The 25,832-nt window shown below is 35.4% G+C and overlaps 1 protein-coding gene across 3 annotated transcripts in view; it reads left to right on the forward strand.

Moving 5' to 3' along the window:
- CDKL2 (cyclin-dependent kinase-like 2 (CDC2-related kinase)) overlaps positions 1-19,659 on the forward strand; it is a 46,233-nt gene extending 26,574 nt beyond the window's left edge. Inside the window, exons 7-14 of one of the 3 annotated variants that reach the window (XM_008567305.1) lie at positions 1,751-1,839; positions 3,706-3,841; positions 4,600-4,898; positions 5,463-5,556; positions 12,365-12,482; positions 12,724-12,830; positions 18,004-18,092; positions 19,347-19,659. In XM_008567305.1, the coding sequence (XP_008565527.1) occupies positions 1,751-1,839; positions 3,706-3,841; positions 4,600-4,898; positions 5,463-5,556; positions 12,365-12,482; positions 12,724-12,830; positions 18,004-18,069 (909 nt within the window). In that variant the 3' untranslated portion in view covers positions 18,070-18,092; positions 19,347-19,659. The remainder of the gene's footprint in view (positions 1-1,750; positions 1,840-3,705; positions 3,842-4,599; positions 4,899-5,462; positions 5,557-12,364; positions 12,483-12,723; positions 12,831-18,003; positions 18,093-19,346) is intronic. The other 2 variants (XR_550124.1, XM_008567306.1) reach the window with 2 other exon arrangements.
- The last annotated feature ends 6,173 nt before the right edge of the window (positions 19,660-25,832 follow it).

Below are 25,832 nucleotides of genomic sequence, written 5' to 3' on the forward strand. Positions count from 1 at the left end.
TGCTTAGCCACTGGATTCGCTGGAGCTAATTTACAAATGATCATTACTTTTGTTTTGCGTTTGACTGAGGAGTCAAATGGAATAGGGAGATACTCACTGGATCAAGTTGTCTCTTTAAATTGACCTTTCAGAATTATTAGCTCAGAAAGTTCCCATTATTAGGATTGTCCAGAGCATTGATAAAATAAGTATCTCTAAAACTAGGATTATGTAACATTTACCCAAGATATATATATATTTTTTCTTTTTGTCTTTTTTACTGGCCGGTAACGGGATCGCAACCCGCGGTGTCGCGCCCGTACCGGGGACCGGCAACGGGATCGCAACCCTCAGTGTTGCGCCCGCGCCACGCTCAGCCAGTGAGCGGGAACCGGTCACCACATGGGATCTGAACCCTCGGCGGGAGTGCCGCCACGCTCCCAAGCGGCGCACTCTCCAGTGCGCCACCGGGCCGGCCCTACCCAAGATGTTTTTTGCTTTTTGATTCTTTAACTCATTTAAAAAGTTTATTAAGCTTATAACTAATTACAACAAGTTCTTAGAATAATATATTGTATATAATCTACGTAGAAAATGTAAATATTTTTCATTGGGAGCAGCTTTGTGGTCTATCTGTAAAGAGATTTAAAGAGAATAAAGGTGAAACTATTGTCTGACTTGTATCCCTTAAGTAGAATCATTTAACTTTTTAACTATTTTATTATAGAAAGTTTCAAACATAGAAAAGAAAGTAGAAAGGATAGTGGTATAACGAACTCTCTCATACTTGTCTTGTAGCTTCGACAATTATCAGCCTTTGATAATCTTATTTAATCTATCCACATTCCCTTCAACTTTTTTATTTTACTTATGAGTACCACCATTATTTGTAGAACTTTTTTTGTTCATTTAAAGCTGCTTATTGAGTTCCTTCTATTTTTACTGGCATTTAGGGGTTTCAATGAATCAAAATAAGATTGCATTAAAATAAAATTATCTATGTAGAGCATCTAGGACAATAATAAGCAGAGTATGTCCTTTCCCTTCCATTCTGCAATAGCTTTAAGTTTTTAAAATTTACAGTAATTCCTTAAATATCATAAAATATCTAATCAGTATTCAAAGTTTCACTGATTTTCACATAATTTCTTTTTATAGGTTGAATTAGAAGACAAATGAAGTTTATAGATTGCAATTGGTTGATATGTCTTTTAAGACTTAATTAATGAACTCCTCTTTATCTCTTTCTTTTTTGTTTAAACCTTGCAATTTATTTGTTGAAGAAACTGGGTTATTTGTACCTTAGAATTTTCCATATAGTGTAGTTTAACATGTTCCTCATGTCCTGTATTTCTTATAAACTCATAGTAGAGCTAGGACTTGATCAGAATCAGGTTGATTTTTTGTCAAGACTACTTCATAGGAAGTTTGTATATTTCCGTCTAGAGTCACTGAATATCTGGTGGTCTTTATTTTTGTGATATTAACAACCATTGATGGTTACTGTCTGGATTTCTGCTTCGTTCTTTATCCTTAATTTTAGATGTTTAAAATTCATTGACTATAAAGAGGAATTTTGGGGGCTGGCTGGTTAGCTCAGTTGGTCAGAGCATGGTGCTGGTAACACTAAGGTCCAGGTTCAATCCCTGTATGAATCAGCTGCTCCCCCCATCCCCCCACAAAAGAGGAATTTTCTATTTTTCTATATTTAGAAATTTAAATGTAGGCAATTTTTCTTTGATATAAACTGTACGTATTCTTGATTTTTCAGAAATGCTTAAATATTGATCCAGATAAGAGACCCTTCTGTGCTGAGCTCCTACACCATGATTTCTTTCAAATGGATGAATTTGCTGAGAGGTATAGTACTGACCCGTGTTTTCCAGGCCACACCGACCAAGGGTTAAAGTAAGCCTTCTACAACAGTCACAGTGTTTCTCTTATTTCTGTTCTCATCTACTTTTACAGGATCTCAGATGTAAGATATCTACCACCCTACTCCTATTCACCCTTAGCAGTAATGCAGTTCCTAGGAATGGTCTCCTACATTCACTACACTATACTTTTGGTTTTTATGAGTCACTTCATGCTTTTCTTTCTGTCTCCCTGTGGTGACATCTACCATTGAGGTCACTGATTTCTTTGTTGCTACTAGCTGTGCGATGCCATTGTCTTGGGTGCTGGTGCAGTTCCAAAGGTGCCATCTCCTGTTGCTGCTGACCTCACACCACATTAAGTCCTGTGATACTGCTGACACTGCTGATGTGCTGGAGACCTTGTTGTGCCAAACCTGTGGTTACTAGAGCTGCTGGCATGGTCTCTTGTTCTGCTCCAGTTGCTGGCATCAGTGCAAATGACAAAACAAATAGTGAGATGAGTGGCAGTGGCATTCCTTTATATTTTGTAAATCTCTTTAATATCTAGCTTAATAAAAGATAGCTGGATACTCATATTTGCTTTTGCATTCAAATAGTTGTGATATGTTGTTTTGGTTGAAGTGTATGAAGAAACTCTGGTATCACACAAATATGTAATTAGAAAATGGAAGATAATTTTCATAGCCCTTTTAGATAATTGTGGGTATTCATAGATTCTATATAAAAATTCTGATACTATACCAAAACTTGACAGTAGTAGTTTCTCAAAGGTTGGTTACTTGTGGAATTTGAAGCCATATCAATGAACTTTTCTTTCTCTGTTAACATTAAAATTTTGTTTGTCTGTCTTGCGTCTTGAATGTATCTTTTACCCATTCATGCTTTTGTAACATCATGCATTAGTCATTTGGAAAATATTGGCCTGCTAAGTTATGCAGATCTTTAAAATGTTGATATATTTCATTATACAAAATTAAAAAGTCACATTCTATCTCATCAGAAAAGTCTTAAGTATTGGCAAACTGCTAAGATCACAGTGGTGGATACAAGTTTAATAGAATTCCAATCTTTGCATAAAAGTTTGAATTTTATGATTGACACAGTTATTATCAGTTGTTTTCATTGAAGTGACAAGCTCACTTTGTTCAGTTTTTAAAAGAAAATATCTGCCAAATACCCCAGATCTGATAACCAGAGTTCTCTATCTTTCTTACAAGTGAAATTGTTGTTCCATGAAAAAAATGTCTGGTTTAGTTTGTATCTCAAACAGTCATGCATATACTTTTCTTAAGACACCATTGCCCTTTGGTTTGCAGGAGAAATGCTTAATGCATATTCCCATTTTATCACACAGAATATGAAAAGAGACATGTTCTAAGGCTTAGCTTTAATAAAATTAATACCTTTTTACTAGTTCATCAGAGACATTGTTATGTGAAATTGCCTTTATTTTTAAAACTGAGAATGTGTACCTATGAAGAAAACAATGACTGTTAGTGAGTTTGTTGCTGCTGCTTAGATTCTTGGTAAGGTGCCAGCAGTATTACCCACCATTGTTTTTATATCATCAGTGCATGTTAACATGGTGAAAAAGATAACATCTTCATATTAAATAAGAATAGCTTAGACTTTGGGAACCTCCTGAAAGATTCTCAGGGATCCACAAAGGTCTACAGACCATCCTTTCAGAACTTCTATGATGTAGGCCATGATTTTTCCCATTTTAAATAACATAGTCTAGTCTAACATTAAATTTTTAAAAAATAAATATCTTAAAAATTAAATTTTTTTTTCTTGGTTTATCTGTCTCATACAATTTTATTTTCTTGACAAATGTATTTTTAAGTAGGTTTTCTCAGGAACTACAGTTAAAAATACAGAAAGATGCCAGAAATGTTTCTTTATCTAAAAAATCCCAAAACAGAAAGAAGGAAAAGGAAAAAGATGATTTCTTAGGTGAAGAAAGAAAAACACTTGTGGTACAGGTAAATGTTCATGTTTAAAATTTTAAATTTAATGGAAAAAAACAAAAAATTTTAAAGTTTTTTGAGTGGTGAGCAAGTTGTTAACTTTTAGCTTGTTGTAAAATATATCTTCTCTATAGACATTACCTGTTTAAAAAACTTAATATATCATGTTTTGAGTGCCTGCTTTGTACCAGACTGTGCAAAAGTGATGGTCAGGAAATCATATTCATCCAAGAACTCTTGGACACTTTTCTTCCTTAAATGATATGAGAGAAAAATATTGTTTTTAGAATTTTATATAAAGTAGAGCACATTAAAATTGAGATTTAGACATTTAATGTATTTTAAGTTTGCTTTTCCAGGTAAGTTACCTGGGATCTGTTCTTGATAAAGTAATTCAAATTCACCACCAACCCCCTCTTATCAAATGAACCAAAAGAATAAAGAGTTTTCAATTTTGTGTTCCTTGTCTCTGAATATATAAGAGCAAAAGTGGCATTCTTGATTCCTCTTACATGTTTTTTCCCAGTGAAATTTATGTATCTATATCTATATATCAGAGTTAGTGTGAATTGCATTTCCATTCTTTTTATGTTTTCCTATTAACTGAATAAGAATCTGGGTTTAATTTTAATTCCATTGGTAGGAAAAAGAAAACAGGCACAAAAAGGTGAGACCTGTGAAATTCTCCACTAGTTGATAAGTACTTTATAAGAAGAAGTGATTTTTATTCTCCACAAATCATTAACTTTATTTAAATTTTTATTAATGGTCAGGATAACAATGCTGATCCCCAAATTAAGGATTCTAAAGTATTTAAAATAAAAGGGTCAAAATTTGATGGACAAAAAGTTGAAAAAGGCAGTAGAGCTTCAAACACCAGCTGCCTCCATGACAACGGGACCAGCCACATCAAAACAGTGCCTTCAACAAGCCTTAAAGACTGCAGCAATGTCAATGGGGATCATACAAGGAATCCAGGCATGGCAATTCCCCCACTTACGTACAATCTTTCTGCCGTTGCTGCTGGTATTAATTCTGGAATGGGGACTATCCCAGGAGTTCAGAGTTACAGGTATGAATTAGGAAAATAAGACAAAAACTTCTTTAAGGATATATTTGCTAATTCCAGGTATTTGTCAATACATCCACATTGTTTTACTTTCAGGACTCTAGATGCTATTCATTCTTCTCAGGTGGCTGTTTCAAAAGAGTTTATGGCCTGTGTGATGAAAATTATTAGCATTTGATCAGAAAATTCACCTGAATCCTAAGAATATAGAGTTGTATTATTTAAGGTGGAGAATCTATAGCTATTTAGTCTAATAATGTAAAAAGAGATCATTGCTTTTGAGGGTCTGCTGCTGCATGGTATGGCTGTGAGCATTTAGTGGCTCAAAGAAGCTCCTTTTGGGAATTTTGCTTAAAGGAAGGTAATTCATTTGGTAAGAATTGGGGGCTGGGTGGGAGTCATGAACATAGTGATAAAAGATAGAATATTTCACCAGATTTATGTGCAATGTATATTTGGCATTAAATTCTGATTAAACTGCATGTCACTGTTGGTGTGGCATTTGGTTTTGTGCTTAAAAAAGTAATTATTACTGGTTCTAACTTAATTTTGTTGTTGTTGTTACAGAGTGGATGAAAAAACTAAGAAGTATTGTATTCCATTTGTTAAATCAAATAAACCTTCTCCATCTGGCATTTATAATATTAATGTGACCACATCCGTAAGTAAACTGTTCTCAGGAGTAGAAGAGAAAGCACTAGTCAGTTCTAGACTTTTATTAATATTAAATATGATAGTGAAGAGCTGAGAATTTTATTTGGAGACAAATAGAGTGAGACCTTAATTATGCATATATCATCCCAGCCTGTTATAGTCATAGATGTGAAATTCTGAAAGTTTAAATAAATTTTATGTCTGAAAGTTTAAGTATAGGATATTATTACAATATCTGTTGTAAATTTTTTTGGTAACATTGTAAATTTACGGAACCTAATGCTTGCCTTTCAGTTCTTTTTTGGAGTAGGCGAGAAGATAAATTGTCATTATCTCACCCACACCAGATTTTTGGTGAAAGTATTCTATTTATGCATTTAACACGTTTATTGATTATCTATTATGTGTAAGACACTAAAGATAAATAAGTCAATCTTCTTCTTCATGGAGCTCATGGTCTAGTAGAGGATCAACAAATTACAACATAGTGTCAGGTTATAATAGTAAAATCGTTTACAAGGTACAGAGATAGCACAGGAAGGAGTATGATTATTCTCAACGTAGCCTCTCTTTTTAAAGCTAAGTCAAATTATCATCATTCTTCTATTCAAAAACCTCCATTGGCTTCTCATTTCTGAGTAAAGGCCAGAGTCCTTACAGGGCCTAGAAGTCCCTGCATGATTCACTACCCCCACCCCTCTAGCCCATCTCCAGCAACTCTCTTTCTTCATCAATCTGTTCCAGCCACACTGATTTCTTATTATTCCTGGAGCATGGCCAAACATAACCCCACCTTTGGACTTTTACACTTGCCAGTTCCTCTGCTTTGCTTTTTCTCCTTTTTAGTTCACATGAAACCTTATTGTGAGATCTTCCCTAGTATTGTAACTCATTTTGTCTCCTCTTACTCTCCTCAATTTTTTTTCCATTGCATATACTTGACATCCTCTATATACTCTCATTTATATATTTTCTTTTCCCCCTACTAGAATGTGAGCTTCAGAGGCAGGGATTTGTGATTGTGATTGATTTATTTTCCTCTCTGCTCTACTCCTGCACCTAGAACAGTGTCTAGCACATTGAAATGGCTTAAGAAATATGGTGGTGGGCTGGCCAGTTATCTCACTTAGGAGAGCATGGTGCTGGTAACACCAAGGTCACAGGTCCAGATCCCCATACCAGCCAGCCGCCAAAAAAAAAAAAAAAAAATGTGGTGAACGAATGAATGTTTTTCACACAAAAAGGGAAGTATGGACATATTCCAAATTTTCTTTCTCGACTTCTCTTATTATCCTCAGAGTTGAAAAATATAGCCTTGTCATCTCTCTCATGATTTGGACGTTGCATTTTTTTGTTGTTTTTTCTGGTGACTGGCCAGTAGAGGAGTCGAATCCTGGACCTTGGTGTTATCAGCACCATGCTCTAACCAACTGAGCTAAGGGGCCAGCCCTGTTTTTTAATTAATTTTTTTATTCTTAGTTTATTATTTCTGTGCCCCTAGTACTTTCCTTTTGATACACCCTAATGATTTCTCTGTGAATATTTGTGTTTTATAATTCTGGTCTGCTTTGAGAGATTATATAATAGCAAGGCTTTTCAAAATAGCTGGTTTAATACCATTTTGCTGGAATTCATATCAGTCAGCTTTCAGGCATTGCATAATCATACTAACTGATAATTTTAGATCCTATTCCTGTTCAGTCTTCTTTAGGAGAGATAATCAAGAAAGGAGGTAAAGATTAGTGGGGAGAAGACCCACTGGAGTCTTTCCTTAATGAAGTAATGCAGGCAAAGCTAAGCCTAAATTTTCTTTAACTTCTAGGTTGAAGAACATCTCTTCTCTCCCATGCTTTATGCCCAATTCTGAAATGTGAATAAATATATTATTATAAATGTTTACTCTGTGTTTTATCTATCACTCTTTGAATGTGTAAATCTGGTAGTTTGTACTCTTTTTTTTTAATTTTATTTTTTGTACTTGCAGATAGTTTTTTTGAGTTAATTATTTTATTTTATAGATAATTTGAACCAAGAGCCTTAGCACTTTTTCTACTAAAAGAGTAAGCAGAAACATCCAAAAGAAAGAAACTCAAAAGCTCACCACAGACTCTTGAAGACTTTCTGGCAGTCAGAGTGTCATAATTCACAGTATATTAAACTCGAGGCATCAGGGAACCTCAGTGGTTTCATATTGTCCTTATGTGTGTGTGTGTATTTCATTATACATACCTGTATGTATGTATACACACATATGTGCATACGATTTCATCTGAAGGACTTGAAGGACCAGGGTATTGATGCCCTTCTTTTAATCTTTTGCTGCTTGCCAGGACTTAACACTGAAGGGTGGCAGGGGGGAGAAGGAGAAACCCATAGCAATCAAGTTATCTACTTGTTAGCAATTTTATTTTTTCTTTTTCTTTTTTTATTTTCATTTATCAATATACAATGTAGTTGACTTTCATGGCCCTTTACCAGTTCCTCCTCTCCCCTCTCCTTCTCCGTTCTGCCCCCATCAACATCATATCTATTCACCTGTCTTAACAAGTTCAAGGAATTGTTGTGATTGTTGTGTCTTCTTTTTGTTCCTCCCCTTATTTATTTGTTTGTATATTTATTTATTTCTGTTAGCTCCCACAAATAAGTGAGAACATGCAGTATTTCTCTTTCTGCACCTGGCTTATTTCACTTTATGTAATTTTCTGTAAGTCCATCCACGTTGCTGTGAATGGTAGAATTTCATTTTTTTTTTTTTTTTTATAGCAGAGTAGTATTCCATTGTGTAGATATACCACATTTTCTTTATCCACTCATCTGATGATGGGCATTCAGGCTGGTTCCAACTCTTGGCTATTGTAAATAGGACTGCAATAAACATGGGAGTACAGGTATCCCTTCAACATGATGATTTCCCTTCCTCTGGGTATATTCCCAGCAGAGGAATAGCTTAGTCATACGGTAGACCTATCTGTAATTGTTTGAGGAGCCTCCATACTATTTTTCATAAAGGCTGCAGCATTTTGCAATTCCACCAGCAGTGTAGGAGGGTTCCTTTTTCTCTGCATCCTTGCCAGCATTTATATTCTCAGTCTTTTGTATATTAGCCATTATAACTGCAGTAAGATAGGTATCTCAAAGTGGTTTTGATTTGCATTTCCCAAATGCTGAGTGATGTTGAGCATTTTTCATGTGTCTCTTGGCCATTTGTATATCTTCCTTTGAGAAATGCCTATTCATCTCCTTTGCCCATTTTTTAATTTGGTTACTTGTGTTTTTGCTGTTAAGTTGTTTGAGTTCCTTGTATATTCTGGATATTAGTCCTTTGTCAGATGTATATTTTGCAAATATTTTCTCCAACTCTGTTGGTTGTCCTTTTGCTCTGTTAATTGTTTCTTTTGCTGTGCAGAAGCTTTTTAGTTTGATATAATTCCATTTATTTATTTTTCCTTTGGTTGCCTGTGCTTTTGGGGTCATATTCATAAAGTCTGTATCCAATCCTACTTCCTGAAGTGTTTCCACAATGTTTTCCTTAAGGAATTTCATTGTTTCACGATGTATATTCAATTCTTTAATCCATTTTGAGTTGATTTTGGTATATGGTAAGAGGTACAGGTCTAGCTTCATTCTTCTACATATGAATGTCCAATTTTCCCAGCACCATTTACTGACAAGGCAGTCTCTTCCCCAGTGTGTAGTCTTGGTGCCTTTGTTGAAGATCAGATGTCTGTGGGTGTATGGGTTGATTTATTTATTTATTGATTGATTTTATTCTATTAGCTAGTATTTTATTGAGAATTTTTGCATCTATATTTATCAAAGATATCAGCTTATAGTTTTCTTTTGTTGTATTTTTTTCTGGTTTTGGTATCAGGGTGATGTTTGCCTCATAGAATAAGTTTGGGAGAATGACCTCTGTTTCAATTTTTTGGAATCGTTTGTAGGGAATTGATATTAATTCTTCTTTAAAGGTTTGGTAGAATTCTGCAGTGAAGCCATCCAGTCCTGGACTTTTCTTTGTTGGGAGACTGCAGATAACAGCTTCAATCTCTTTGTTATTGGGCTGTTCAGATTTTCTGTGTTGTCTTGGTTCAGTCTTGGTAGTTTGTGTGTGTCCAGAAATTTATCCATTTCCTTTAGATTTTCAAATTTTTTGATATATAGTTGTTTATAGTAGTCTCTAATGATTCCTTGTATTTCTGAAATATTGGTTGTAATGTCACCTTTTTCATTCCTGATTTTTGTTATTTGTGTCTTCTTTCTTCTTTTTTTAGTTAACCTTGCTAGTAGCATGTCAATTTTATTTATCTTCTCAAAAAACAACTTCTTGTTTCATTGATCTTTTGTATCTTTTGGGTTTCTATTTCATTTAGTTCTTTTTAATTATTTCTTTCCATCTACTAACTTTGGGTTTGGATTGTTCTAGTTCCTTAAGGGGAAGTGTTAGGTTGTTTACTTGCCAACTTTCCATTCTTCTGAAGTAAGCACTTAATGTGATAAATTTCCCTCCTAGTTCTGCTTTTGCAGTATCCCACAGGCTTTAGTATGGTGTGTTATTATTTTCATTAGTTTCAATAAATTTTTTGATTTCCTGTTTAATTTCTTCTTGGACCCATATGTCATTAAGTAGATTGTTGTTTAATTTCCATGTATTTGTATAGTTTCCAGAATTTTGTTTGTTATTGATTTCTAATTTTAATCCATTGTGGCCTGAAAAAATACATAGAATAATTCCATTTTTTTGGATTTGTTGAGACTTGATTTGTGAGTTAACATGTGGTCTATCCTGGAGAATGTTCCATGTGCTGATAAGAATGAATATTCTGAGGTTTTTGGATGAAATGTTCAGTAAAAATCTGCTAAGTCCTATTGGTCTAAAGTGTTGTTTAGATCTTGTGTTTCTCTGTTGATTTTTTGCCTAGATGATCTGTCCAATGTTGAGAGTGGGGTGTTCAGATCCCCTACATTATGGTATTAGTGTCTATCTCTTTCTTTAGGTCTAATAGTGTTTGCTTTATAAATCTAGCTGCTCTGACGTTGGGTGCATATATATTAATGATTGTTACATCTTCTTGTTGGACAGATCCTTTTATCATTCATTATATAATGTCCTTCTTTATCTTCTCCGTGTGTCTTTACAGGTGAGGCGAGTCTCTTGAAGGCAGCATATTGTTGGGTCCATATTTTTAATCCAATCAGTCAGTCTGTGCCTTTTGAGTGGAGAATTTAATCCTTTTACATTAAGAGTTATTACTGAAAGATGTTGGTTTACTCCTGGCATTTTATTGATTTTTCTTTGGATGTTTTAAATATCTTTTGTCCCTTTCTTCCTGATTTACTGTTTGTCTTCTGTGTTTGTTGGTTTCTTGGAATGGTAGATACACTTTTTCTCTCTTTATTGTTAGCATTTTTATTTTATTGGTGGGTTTTGTTTTTTCTTGAGTATTCGTGGTAGTTTTTCAGGTACCAGTACTCCCTTGAGAATTTCTTGTAAGGCTGGTCATGTGGTAGTGAACTCCCACAGTTTTTGTTTGTCTGGGAAATATACTATTTGTTCTTCATTATGGAAGGACAGGCTTGCTGGATAATGTATTCTTGGCTGTTGTCTTTTAGTATTTTGAATATATCATCCCATTCTCTTCTGGCTTTTAGGGTTTCTGATGAAAAGTCTGATGTTAGTGTGATAGGGCTACCTTATAGGTGACTTGATGCTTCTCTTGCAGCTTTGTTCTCTGTCTTTGAGTTTTGCCAATTTGACTATAACATGTCTTGGAGAGAACCTTTTTGGATTGAATATGTTTGGGGATCTGTGAGTCTCCTGAATCTGAAGATATGTATCTCTCCCTATACCTGGGAAGTTTTCTGTTATTATTTCATTGAACATGTTTTCAATGCCATTTTCTTTTTCCTCCCCTTCTGGAATACCCATGATTTGGATATTTGAACACTTAGGGTTGTCTGTTTTCTCTCTTAGATTTTCTTCAGTTTTTAAAATTATTTTTTCTTTTTGTCTACCTGTGTTATTTTGAACAGGCCATCTTCAAGGTCAGAAATTCTCTCTTCTGCTTGTTCTAGCCTGCTGGTTAAGCTCTCTGTTGTGTTTTTTATTTCATTGAAAGAATCCTCCAGCTCTGCAAGCTCTGCTACATTCATTTTCAGGGCATTGATTTCTTTGTACATTTCTTCTTTCAGATCCTGTATACTTTTTCTCATTTTGTTGTGTTGTCTAACTGAGTCTTGTATGTCAGTTTCCTTAGAATTGTTGCTTGAAATTCCTTGTCAGTCATTTCAGGACTTCCTGTTCTAAGATCTAGAACTTGAGAGTTATTATATTCCCTTGGTGCTGTCGTACTTTCTTGGTTTTTCGTATTTCTAGTATCTCTCTGTTGGTGTTTAGACATTGTGGCAGAGGCTTTCACAGTCCACTTGTTCCACCCTGGTGTCTGCAGCGGTGGCAGGGAGTTTTGCTGACGCTCAGCCACCTGTTGCTGCCTTGGGGCCTGTGGATCGGGGGGTTGGGCCTCTTGGGAATGGGGTCTCACCTGTCCTGGATCCCACAGAGATAGGTGCCAGGTCGGTGCTGCTGCCTCAGGGCTGTGGGTTGGAGGTTCCAGCAAATTTAATAAATTTATGAGGAATATGTTTTAAATAATAGGATGAAATTGTTTTCTGTGTTATTAATGCTTGTCAATTTTTTTTATTATTCTAGTCTTTCAATTCCACAAGTTTTAGGATATGAACACAGTAGTTACAAAAGAGGGAAAGCCTAGCTAACCTTGAAAATAAATCATTTGTGTTTACTATTCCAATCATATTAGGTCTCTAGTGAAAAGAGGCTCTTTCAAGCAAATAAGAAAAGAAGGGAATACTCTAAGACAGATATCCATTTGCCTGAACTGAATTATAATCATCTCCCTGAACTACGAGACTTGGAAGGTATGGATATGTTTATGATGTTTTTACTTTTTTCAGCCCTTTTGTTTACATTATTTAAAATTTATGTGAAATAAACAATATTAAAAATAAAAATTCATAGTAACTTCACATATTTAAGTATGTGTATACATACTTACATATGTATAAATATCATAAGTTCATACTGAGAAACAGATATAGAATGTGAAAAACTGACAAAATATCTAATATTTTCACTGTTTTTATGGTCCATTTTATTCAGTTCGAAATTCCAGGCTTGTAAGGAAAGAGAACAAAATTCTTTCAGAGTCTCGAATTCCTTCTCTGGCCGCTATTGACCTACATGTTCCCAGTATTGCATTACATCAGGTACAGAAATACTCTTTGTAGGTTGGATGGAACTTGGGTCTCTCTCATACTTTAGTTATGTGTTTTAGGGAGAATTGTCCTTCAGAACTGGGCCAGTTTATTGGTGGGATATATAAAATTTTGCTTGTTAAATTTTGTCTTATGGTTCTTTGCCCTTTGTACCTTTATTACTTGTATGTTTATATAAACATTTTTCAACTTGCAGAAATCTGTTTTTTGTATGTTAAAAATGTGTGTGTGTGTGTGTATGTGTAGGCTAGCTACAGTCTTTATATAACTATAGGTTTTGTGATAGTTTATAGTACTTCACTGCATTAACCCCAAACTTATAAAACCTACCTTTCAGAGTGAAACTCTGAAATTGTTTTTATTCTTTCAAAAGGAATTGTTTACTTGACATTTTTCCCAAGACAGTACATTTCATGTATGTTAAAGATTTCTGATTCCATATAGTCATCTTTTTCTATAACTTCTCTTAACTCATCAGAATATGTATGTTTCTACTATTTTATATCAATAGCATCACTCATTTTTACATTGAGAAAATTGGAAAACTTTTTAATCTCTTGAGCCAACTGTAACTAGTTACAAACTTTGGGTATGGGTCATTGTACTTTTTTTTTTTTTTCTTCAGACAGATTTTTCATCTTTGTTTGAAACTAGGAATCTTTTGTTTTGGAATTTAATTCTCCATCCTCATTATTAAGCAATTTCATTTCATAGAGAGCACCTGTATGTTGCCTTGTTACCCATGTGGATGCTTTTTCTACTGTTACTCTTTAATAGTTTTGTAGAGCTCTACAAATGAGAAGAATAATATTGTTGAGGATAACAAACTACAGAGGCAGTTACTAGAGGTGCTGAGGAAAGAGCTTGTTACTGCCGTTGCTTTGCCTTGTCTATCGCCAGCAATTTCTATAGCAACAGTTAATCAAAACTGAACAAATTCCTGTTGTGAATAGATTAGTCACTGTCACATATTCCACATTTAGAAACTACAGTGTCTCAATAAAGTCCTTATATATTTCTAAACTTAAATTTCACGTGGATTTTAAAGGTGAAGAATTTTCACTTGCTCATTGTGAGTACACTATTGTTCAAAAGACTTTTCAGGGTTGTCATAACTGAATCAAGTTTCATGTAATGAAAGAAATGCTTTGGCTGCCTTACACTTCTTCTGTGTTTTTATGCTGTTCTAGTCTTTTTATATTTATAAATTATTACTCTCAATTTACTTGTCAACTTCCAGTTGAATATAAAATATAATAAAGGAGAAAGTAGATGTAGTGAATTATACAAATTAACACTAAAATAACATTAGTTTATGGGTGGAAAATCAGAATGGAAAGAGAAACAACAGGAGACTGAAAGCAAAAGGCTCTTTGGCAGAAGCTGTGACTTGCTTTGCACTCTTCCTTTATGGTATTTGTCAATACATTGAACTACATTTTACTTCTGTACATAATGCAGAAACCCCACATTTATAAAAGCCTATTATGTACCTTCTGGAACAATGTGTAACACAGATTTGTGTAAGTCAAGTATTGCATAACCCATGGATTCTGTCTCCACTCCCTCACCCCCTACACACTTACGCATGTTATGTGTTTATACACATTCATAACTGCACATTTAAGGAATAAATATCTGTAGGTGGTCTCTTATTAGAGGTGTAATTATTTAGGCATGGTATAAGCATTTGAGTTGTTTGCAGTTTTTGATAATTAAAAATAAAATGCTGTAAACATTTATATATATGTTTTTTGTGTGTGAGTTTAGGTTTTTCACATTTAGTGGGTAAATACCTGTGAGTGGGTTTTCTGGGTAATATGGTGAGTATATGCTTAACTTTATAAGCAACTATTAAACTTTTCCAAGGTGACTATCATTTTGCATTTCCACCATTAATGCGTAAGAATTTACTTGTTTCTCATCCTCATCAGCACTTGGTATTGTCAGTTTAATTTTAGCCATTCTAATAGGTGTGTGGTCGTGTCTCACTGTTGTTTTAATTCGTATTTCCCTAATGATGTCAAAAATCTTTTCATGTTTTTTTTGCGCATGATAGATCTATATACCTTCTTTGATGAAACATCTGCTCAAATCTTCTGCTCATTTTTGATGAATTGTTTGTTTACATATTGTTACATCATTATTTATTTTGATGCTCAAATTATTCCAGATTTGTCTAGTGGGATCCCCTTCAAGGTGGCTTCTGGGTCCTTTTTGACATGTCTCCAATATTCTTTGGTAAATTCCTTGCTGTCTGGTGTAACAGATGATGCAGATTCATTTGTATTTTTTTTTTTTTTTTTTTTTTTTCCCGGGGTGGGAACCAACCATTACCCGGGGGTTTTTTTTTTTTTTTTTTTTTTTTTGTCCAGGTCTGGAATCAGCCATTACTCCAGGGATTCCTTGTTTTTTGCTTTTTTTTTTGGGGGGGGGGGCACCGGGCTGGTACAGGGATTGAACTCCTGAACCTTGGTGTTATGAGCACCATGCTCTAACCAACTGAGCTAACTGGCCAGCCAGCCTAATTTGTTTTATTGACAATCATATTTAGAAGCGAAGATCTGGGCTCTATGTGTGTTCATTGCTTTTGGGGAAGTCATTGGTGCAAAGCCCTCTCAGCAGACAGAGATAGGTACATACACATACACACATACATGCTCATATTTACTATGTATTTATTTCTATATATACCTGTGCTTATTCAAATCTATACAAATACTTCTTTTTTTTTTTTTTGTCTTTTTTTGTGTCCGGCAACGGATCGCAACCCTCAGTGTCGCGCCCGTACTGGACTGGGACCGGCAACGGGATTGCAACCCTCGGTGTTGCGCCCGCACCTCACTCAGCCAGTGAGCGGGAACCGGTCTGTATGTGGGATCCGAACCCTCGGCGGGAGCGCCGCCGCGCTCCCAAGCAGCGCACTGTAGCAGTGTGCCACCGGGCCGGCCCCCAAATACTTCTAATTCTAAGTCACCACCACAGAGTTTGTTCTGGTTTTCTATTGCATTCTTCAACAGTGAGAAACTTAGCTGCAAGTTATCTCATGGATAATTTATTTACTTATTTGATTAATCCTTTTGTATGTATCTAATCTCCTGTTATTGCCACTGTAATTTCCCTTTTTTAAAAAAAGATGTCCGTCACATTTTAATATTAAGGTTTTGTTACCCTCATAAAACAAGTTGAGCAGTGATCTCTTTTTATTTGCTGAAAAAGTTTCATAAGTTGGTATTATTTATTTCTTGAATGCTTGATAGAAATCTCTGGTGAAGCCATCAGTTTTAGGAGTTTTCTTTTTGGGAAAGTTTCGGATGACAAATTCAATTTCTTTTTTTTTCACTCCCAAATTCAATTCCTTTAACAGATGAGGTGCTATTCAGATTTTAAGAGCTCTTGTGATTACACTGGGCCTGCCAGGATAATCTGTATTTTAAGGTCAGGTGATTAATTCCATGTGCAAAGCCCCTTTATAGCAGTACCAAAATTAGTTTAACTAACCAGAGACAGGAATCTTAAGGGCATATCTTTATAATTCTGCTGACCACAGAAGGTTGAGACCATTAACATTTAATGTGATTATTGATATGTTTGGATCTAGCGGTATCCTTTTATTATTCATTTTCTGTTTGTTCCTCTGTTTTTCTCTTCTATCTTCTTTCATTTTTTAGTATTTTTAGTATTTATTTTTTTTGCAATATCTCTTTGTATTATTTTCTTTAGTGATTGCTCTAGGAATTATAATATACATAACTAATCTTTCACAGTTTACATTGTACCACTTAATATAAAATGTAGAAACCTTTCAAACATATTACCTTCCTCCCATCTGAACTGTATGTTAGAGCTATCATACATACTACATTTATATACATTGAAAATCCCACCAAACTATATCATACTTTTTGCTTTAAACAGTCATAAATATTTCAAACAATTTATGAGAAAAAATTGTCTTTTATGTTACCTAGCTATTTACTATTTCTGTTGTTCTTCCTTCTTTCCTAGATTCTAGTTTTCCTCTGGTATTATTTTCCTTCAACCTGAAAAACTTGCTTTAGCATTTCTTGCAGAGTAGGTCTGATGGTGACAAATTTTCTTAGTTTTCCTTCATTTGAGAGTGACTTTATTTTCCTTAATTCTTGAAATATATTTTCACTGGATATAGAATTTGGATTGACGGGCTTTTTGTTGTTTTTCTTTTCTCCCAGCACTATAAAGATGTTATTCCTCTGTCTTCTGATCTCTATGATTTCTGGTGAAAAATTCTCAGACATTTGAGGAGTTGTTCCCCTGCATGTAATGTTTCATTTTTCTCTAGCTGCTTTCAAGATTTAATCTTTATCTTTTGTTTTCATTAGCTTGAATATGATTTGCCCAGGCATAGTTTTCTTTGAGTTTTTCCTGTTTGGGGTTTGCCAGGCATCTTGAATCTGTGAATTTATATCTTTTACCAAATTTAGGGAGTTTTTGGTCATCATTTCTTCAAATAATTTTTTCTGCCACAACATCTTTTTTCCTCTCCTTCTGTGATTCTAATGATATATTTTTTAGATCTTTTGGTATTTTTTTCATGGTTCCTGAGACTCTGTTTACTTTTCTCTAATCTTTTTTTTCCCTGTTCTTCAAATAGTGCAATTTCTATTGATCTATCTTCAAGTTCTCTGACATTTTACTTTATCATCCCCATTCTGCTATTAAGCCCATCTATTGATATTTTTAAAATTTCAGATACTGTATTTTTCAGTCATACAATATCCATTTGGTTCTCATAGCTTCCATTTCTCTGCTAAGAATTCCTATCTCTTCATTAATTTCAACTATATTTTCCTTTACTTCACATAGCATAGTTATAATGGCTACTTTAAAGTTTTTATATGATGGTTCCAAGAGGTTTTTGTTTTTGTGTTTTTTTAAATAAGTAGGAGAGATGGGTTGTAGTGGGCCTACATCACCACGGTAGATCAGAAGTATCTTTTAATGTAAATATAAGCTAAGAGGTCAAAGAATAAAGTCTCTTCGCTTCCTCCTTTTCCATGCAAGCATCTTGAGCTATAATAGTTAATTCTAAACATCTGATATTTAAACAACCAGAAATGGAATTTTTGGGGAGTGGGACTTTTACGATTATGACAACCTGTGATGCTCGATTATTAATTTATAGGTATCAGGGTCTCCCCTGTCAGATGATTCAGAAGCTGATTTACCTCAAATGGAACACCAGCACTGAGGATCATGTTGTTTCTGAGCTGGGTAGGTCTGAATTCTAATATGTAAAGCTGAGAAACCTTCCACTGGAAATATTCTGTGGCTTGCTGAAGACCACATTTTTCAGTTGAAACATTTTCTGGTGATTGAATCTATGTGAACTCTTGACAGAGAAAGAGTTGTGCCATTTAGAAAACCAGATTTCTCAGTCATTTGTTTCTGGGATGAAATCCTTTTTCATCAAGCTTATATCTCTTGCTCTTAAACTAATCTCCTGCATTTTATTGGATTCAGTAATGAGAAGTTAGGATACGTGCTTAAGAAAGATACATACTTATCTCCCTTATCAGTCATTTGCCCTGTGGGCTTGTAAAGCAAGATAGATTGAATGATTTCTTGATAATCTCTTTCCTGATAAAGAGGGATCAGCACTATACCAAATGATTACCTTCCTTTTAAATATAATTTTTGAGTACTAAAAAGACCCCCAAAATAAAAATCAGACATTTTTGAGTGATAATTTGCTATATGACCTCAAGCAAATCATTCTATGTTTAATATCTCATTAATTCTATATAAAATATGGTGGTAGTAAAATCTAACATTCTCATAACTGTATTATTGGAATTGATCTGTTAACCTCCACAAAACATTTTGAGCATCTGTGACGTCAAAGGTGAATTTACTGTGAAGTGAACAAAGCTTAGGTTTTACTTCCTCATTTGCATAGACCCTTCCAAGGCTCTGGGAGAGGTCTTTGAAATGTATTTGTTTGAGTTAGTTCTTGTGAACTATGAACAATTAATTCATACAAACTGTGTAAACTGCCCTACAAAACCTGGATTTGATTTGTCAACATTAGTCATTATTTGCATAAAAGGAGATAGTGTACCTCACATAATAGTTTTGATTGGTAATTATCCTATATATCATCTTAAAAATCTTGTTTTTAATACATATAATCTGGAAAGAGGGGAGGAGAGGGGGTTAGTGAGAAACTAGTTAAGGGTCACAAAGAATGATTACATTTTGTAATGATGAATATACTAACTATCCTGATATGATCATCACACATTATACTTAAGTACTGATATTCAACTCTGTACCCCACAAATATGTATAATCAATTATGTTTCGATAAAAAAATACATAAAACGTATAATCTAAGGTTTTCTTAGACTACATAGTACCCAACAGTGTTATTAACGTATACAATGTGAGAAAGCAAGTGAGATAGAAATAAATTTCTAGAAAGATTTTATGTAAAATATTTGGTGTTATGTATTTCTGTGCTTTTAGATGATGCTCTAGCACTTGAGATGACATCTTGCAATGAGAATGCTGATACCTAAGGAGGAGAGATTTGTGATTTTGATTGTTTCCTTCTGAACTGCCTGCATTTTCTGAGAAAGGCCTTGCAGAAGAAGGAAAGACAAAGACTTCCAAATGTTTCAAAGGAAGATCGAACAAGTGTCCCTCTCTAACTGTTATCCCAGCACCTTTCAAGTCCACTGATGCTATTTCACGATATAGCCAATGAAAGAATACCTATATGTTCTTGTTTGTTACATGAACGTCTATTTACTGTTAATAAATTGTGTATTTAAAGTTACCCAAGATTAAAAGTGAGCAAAAAAGAGGAGGGAGAAACATTATAAAAGGTCATGTTATTCATGCATTGAACTTTGCATGTTATCTATATAAATGTGTATATTTATTTTGGAGTGGGTTTGGTGGGAGATAGGTGATAAAAACTAGTATCAGTTAGAGAAAATGTTTCGTTTAACCTAACTTAAATATAAAAACACACTTAAAAATCTTGCTTGTTGGGCTGGCCCGGTGGCGCACTGGAGAGTGTGCCGCTTGGGAGTGTGGCGGTGCTCCCTCCGAGGGTTTGGATCCCATGTGGAGACCGGTTCCCGCTCACTGGCTGAGCGCTGTGCGGGCGCAACACCGAGGGTTGCGATCCCGTTACCGGTCAGTAAAAAAGACAAAAAGGAAAAAAAAAATCTTGCTTGTTTCTAGGCATTAAGGTGATATGTAACTGCTGTTCATGGGCAGATGTATGTATATCTTTGTTTTCTGTGATTACTGTCGATATTCAATCAGTGTATTATGGGAATCTGACCTCTCCACTGATCTAAGAACCACACTAATGCAAATCTAACAGAGAAATCTTTTATTTTCAGTGAGTTAGTAGAATTTTGACATTGGATAGTCCTCTGTACTGTAAGATTCTGGTGCTAATGTTCCTGTGAGAAGGAACATAATTTTAACAAGAGTTGAGAAGGAGAATTTTGTAGGTATATCTTGGAGTTGAGTAGTGTACTTCTCATTGAAAAAAGAGGTATACATACAAAATTAGGAGATGAGAAGCAGGGTTATCTATTGATCAGGACTCTTCTCTGGGCCATTGCTATTGAACCACCCAGCTGAAGAGGCTTTGGGGAGGGAATCTTCATTTTTATGGACTCCACTCTTGTTTATTGGTAGTTTGAGGGTGATATTAGACAGAATACGGGGAAGTTCCTGTTTCTCTGTTACCTCAAACACTTGGGCTTTCCCAGAAGCTTTACACCAAGGTGCAAAATCACTTACCTACATCCACACATCTTTTCTGATACATGGGTCCACAATATTTTAGGTGTGAGGGTTAAAATAAATTGGCTCCAGTTTCTTGGTTTCCAGCCATATCCTGCATTTATCATTTTACAGAATAGCTGTTAAAGGAACCAGACTTTGTGTCAATTTTTCTTTTTTGCCTTAATTAGTTAAGAGTATGTTGTTTTTTTTCTGGAAGCCATTGATTAAAACTTAGCCTAAGAATTTAAGTAAAACTTTTTTTTTTATTACTCTGAGGATCTTAATATTGAAATTCAAAGTGTCTTAAGAAACTTGGGCTTCAAGAGAGTAGGACATTGAGGAGGCAAAATAACGGGCTCCAGCGTACAAGTCTATAGGTGGTGTGGTTAAATTAAAGTTTGGTCTTAATTTAAAAACTCTTTTACCTCCGACCAGGTGTTTCACTAGATTAGTACGGCTAACATGCTGCAAAAAAATTAGTGTATCAGCATTAATAGGCTTTACATTAGAATATTATTTTATTTTTACTTTGAAAAATATCACCAACAGACTCAATAGCATGGAAAGCAGACAATACCTAAATCCAAGTGGCACTCCAGCTTATTTCAATGCTATTTTTATGTAAAGATTAGTGTGAAAATATCAGCTCAATGTCTGAGGGTCTAGGACCAGTTACCTTCTCATCTCTATACTTGCTTTTGGTATCTTTTGCCTATTAAAACACCTTAGAATTAAGGAACTAAAAATTATTTACTGTAAGTCCAAGTTCAGATTTGGGGATCGTATCTGGTTGGAACCTTGGCAGAACTACTAGAAAAAAGAAGATTTTGCAAATTCGGCTGTAGATACAGAACTAAAATAATGCTTTTTTTCAGCTTAAGGTTATTTAGTCTCTCTTTACAAGGATATGATTTCATCACATACTAATAGGAAATATGTGTATGTACTTCTGGGGGCAGTGGGCTTGCTGTGTGTATGTATGTTTTAAAATTAATAAATATTATCTTACTGAGCTCCATAGATGTTTTTAATTTAGATTTATTTAATTAGGAGACTATAAATAATATATATACCACTGTATGGAATTTAACAAATAAGTTTGAAAAAATCTGTTAATTCTCTGTTTTTTGGAAACTTTAGATATAGGGGTGGCAAGTTAATTTTCTTGTTCAGCCAGTAGTACAAGCAGCATGGTCATAAAATAACATTTCCTATAAAGACTACCTGGTAAAAGTTGTGACAGATCTGAGCTTAAAACCTGGTTCTCCTGATTGAGAATCCCTTGCTTGGTTAGAATATCTGACTTCCCATTGAAATGGTAACATAAAAGATGTGTTTTCTATGTGACTCTCATTATTGGTTTCTTTATCTTAGTTGTGCTACAGTATAAGGCTAGATCTGTACTAAGCTGTGAGTCAAACTAGACTGAAAAATGTGATTAACTTGTTTTCTAAGCCCTCCTCTGAATAATCAAACCACTGGCAGGGAATTAGAAAGATACCAGAGCACTGCTCCTAGGGCTTTAGGCTAGTCTTAGTGAATTGGACTAAATGGATTTTTCTCTTTTGTTTTGTGTTAAGTGTTTTTAATTAGAAATGGGCCCTTAAGGGGCTGGCCCGGTGGCGCACTGCTACAGTGCACCACTTGGGAAGTGCAGCGGCGCTCCCGCCGAGGGTTCAGATCCCACATACAGACCGGTTCCCGCTCACTGGCTGAGCGAGGTGCAGGGTCAACACCGAGGGTTGCAATCCTGTTGCCGGTCCCGGTCCGGTACGGGCGCGACACTGAGGGTTGCGATCCGTTGCTGGTCACAAAAAAAGAGACAAAAAGGAAAAAAAAAAAAAAAAAAGAAATGGGCCCTTAATACTCCTCTATGTGAATAAAAAATTATGTTCTTGCATTGCTTTCTAAAGGGTCTTATTTTTTTCTCTTGATAGCCTCAGACATGAAATAACTTGAAAATGTAATTAACATACAGCTTATCTATTTCCTAACTTGCCCTTCTGAGAAATACTTTACCACAAATCTTGTTGTCATCACTTGTAAGTAACTTATGATTTAGAGCTTTGTGTTTATAGATATTGGTGGATATCTGATGTTGAATGTATTATACACTGAGAATTTAAAATTTTCTTTAAAACCCCATACATAAAATGTCATTTTCCTTTGTTTTCAGTGAAATTTATTTTCCTGCATTGCATAGCTTTAATTCCTTTATTCTCTCCTTCGGCACGTAGGGTCATCTCCTGTAGAAATGAGGAAGGTTCCAGTAAAATTTTGAAAAATGTATTGTGAGTTAACATGAATATAAGAAAGGTTTAGGGAAACAAAAACATCATATCTCAATTCAGCATGTTTTCCTGTTTCTAGACCAGGGTAGGATCTCCATCAGTCAGGAGAACAGGCAAGAACAATACCCAATGTCACTGACTTGCTAAATTTTCAGTGTCTCTAAGCGTGGGGAATTGCATCTTATTTATCTCTTTCTGTTTCACACATCTAGCACGGTGATTTCTTTTTTTGTCTTTTTGTCTTTTTCCGCGTCCGGCAATGGATCGCAACCCTCAGTGTTGCCCCTGTACCGGACCGGGGACCGGCAACGGGACTGCAACCCTTGGTGCTGCCCCCGCGCCTCGCTCAGCCAGTGAGCGGGAACCGGTTCGTATGTGGGATCCGAACCCTCGGGCGGGAGCGCCGCCGCGCTTCCCAAGCGGCGCACTATCCAGTGTGCCACCGGGCCGGCCCCTAGCACGGTGATTTCTATGTGGCAATAGTAATAATAGCCCTATGAAAGTGTATGAATAATATGTTATTCATACTTTATAGTCACAGTAATAGGCTTAGAAAGTTTAAGGAATTTACTGTGTCACTCACTTAATAAATGATAGAGCCATGAGTGTTTGTTGAAATAAATATATGGTCATGATTACTTAAATCTGGAATTAATTTTTTAAAAAAACAACATTTGTTTAGATAATATAAACTTTGGGAGCTTAAACTCCTGGAGGTGAGGAATTTCCCCAGCCATTAAACAAAACTTCACTATGACTGAGCCTAATTTGGGTACTGCTCATCCCTGAATCAATCACTGTAGTCAGGGAAATGGCATGGGCCTTGGGACTCCTGTTAAATTTCCTTTCCTGAATTAATGGGAGCAAAAGGAAATGGGGTTAGGCGGATCGGTTTAGGCCAATGGCAGCCTACTCTTGAAGCCAAATGGCTTCTATAAAGCAGTGGAGGCATAGGATGGACACTGGAGAAACAATGACAGGGCTCACCAGAGATGGACATTTTGAAGCTGCGAAGGTGCTTCGTTTTAGATGTTATGTTATTGATTCTGCCAAATTGTCCTCCGAAAAGGCTGTTCAAATTTATATTCCTACCAGCAGTATATGAGAAAATCTATTTTCTCACATTAGATATGATTAATAATTTTCATTTTGGCCAGTCTGATGGGTGAAAATTATCTTGTTTTGGTTTATATTTTTTTGATTACTACTGAGGTTGCACATATTTTTACATCTTTCTAAAAATATTTATTGGCCATTTGAGTTCCTCCTTCTGTGAATAAAAAATATTAAAGGTCTTTTTAAAAGATAAAGCAGATTTTAGCTTGAGTATTGGAGATTTTCCTTTTCAGATGTTGTCCTACCCCTGAAAACAAAGGCAAACGCCAGATTCAGATAATATGGTTTGGCTCAAAATATACTGTGGATCAAAAATTATTTTGGGGACATGCAGTCCATCCAGAAGAATGTATTTTTAATTACATTTGTCTTAAGTAAGGTGGTCAGGTCCCTTTTTTTCTATCGGGTCTTGGGAGGAAATAAGCCAGTGAGAGATAAGCACTCCTCCTTACTAGGGTAAAGGGAGGAAGGTGGTCAGTTCTGCTTGGATGGACAAGAGTTATTTAAGGAGAGTCGTAAAAGGGCTAAGCTCTGGGGTTTCTGCAATTGGCTTTAGATCCATTTTACTAGGATGATATCCTACTCCTTTGGCTCAGGGCTTCCAAGCTATGATCCAGGAGGTGTCAGTAAAGCCCCTATCACTGTAAGCCATATCCACCTCAGGGGGAAAAACGCTAAAATCTGTGATGAATTTTACCTGAGGGGTATTATCTGTTTCTTTTTGTCCTTGTACCCAATAAATGGTCTTCTATTTCTGTGTTAAGTGATGCTCCCTAGTGGACATTGTTAGTTAAACACTCTAGAAGTCCAGGCTCATAGGGGTTTTATGAAGCAAAGTGAGAGAGAAGAGGGCCAAGCACACGACCTCCTGACGTGTCTCTGTGATTATATCAGGGCTCCCCTAATGTCAGCAGGTGGCGGTTGACTCTGAGGTCAGCAAGGCAGAACCAGTGGCTGGAGGACGGCTGGGTTGGTGGGAGCATAGGTGGTGGGGAGGAGCTGTGGACTTCGCTGAGAATCCTGAGTACAAGAAAAAAGTTGGAAAATTATCAAATTAAATTTGCACCACAAAATGAAACGTGGGCAAGTGGGTAAAGGCAGGCTGGTCAGGTCACTTCCAAGAATGCCAGTCTAAAAAGGGCTCAAACATCTTTGGAATTAATTGAAAATAGGTTTTCAAGTGTGATGTCTACATAAGTGACAAAATGTAAGTTGGTCCTCACAATGAATGGAAATTTGAAAATTAGTCCTCATTGGCGCTGGCTTGCTTTCTTGATTATATTTTAAATGCAGTATAGGGAGTTTGCATGGCACAGCCCCAGACACATTTCCAACCTTGATAGCATTCAGCTAACACATATAAGTCAGCTGTCAGTCCATTGAAATTCTGAATTTGAAAAAGTGCAATGCATAATATTGTTTAGGGGAAATAAGCCTCTATTTTGTGTCTAAAATTTAAATCCTTAATGTACCTCTCAATGTGTTGATTTGAAAAAAAAAATCACCAAAGAAAACTGAAGAGAGGAACTATAGAAAAGGAGAAATGTATTGCCAGTATGAAAACAGAAAAACCTTAAAAACATGTTTTGTTCTCCTTCACATGAAAAAAAATTTTAAAAATACACATTTTAAACAAACTTTTATTGCTATGAAATCTACCTCTATCCTGAGTGAGGGTGGGCATCTAATTATCTGAGTGAAGAGAATTGTGAAAATATTTCCAAAGAAGTTAAAATGCTTATTATATGAATAATGTGTATATATATATATATATATATATATATATATATATATA

Source organism: Galeopterus variegatus, unplaced genomic scaffold, assembly GCF_000696425.1.
Source record: "Galeopterus variegatus unplaced genomic scaffold, G_variegatus-3.0.2 Scaffold309, whole genome shotgun sequence".
In the NCBI taxonomy this organism is placed as follows: domain Eukaryota; kingdom Metazoa; phylum Chordata; class Mammalia; order Dermoptera; family Cynocephalidae; genus Galeopterus; species Galeopterus variegatus.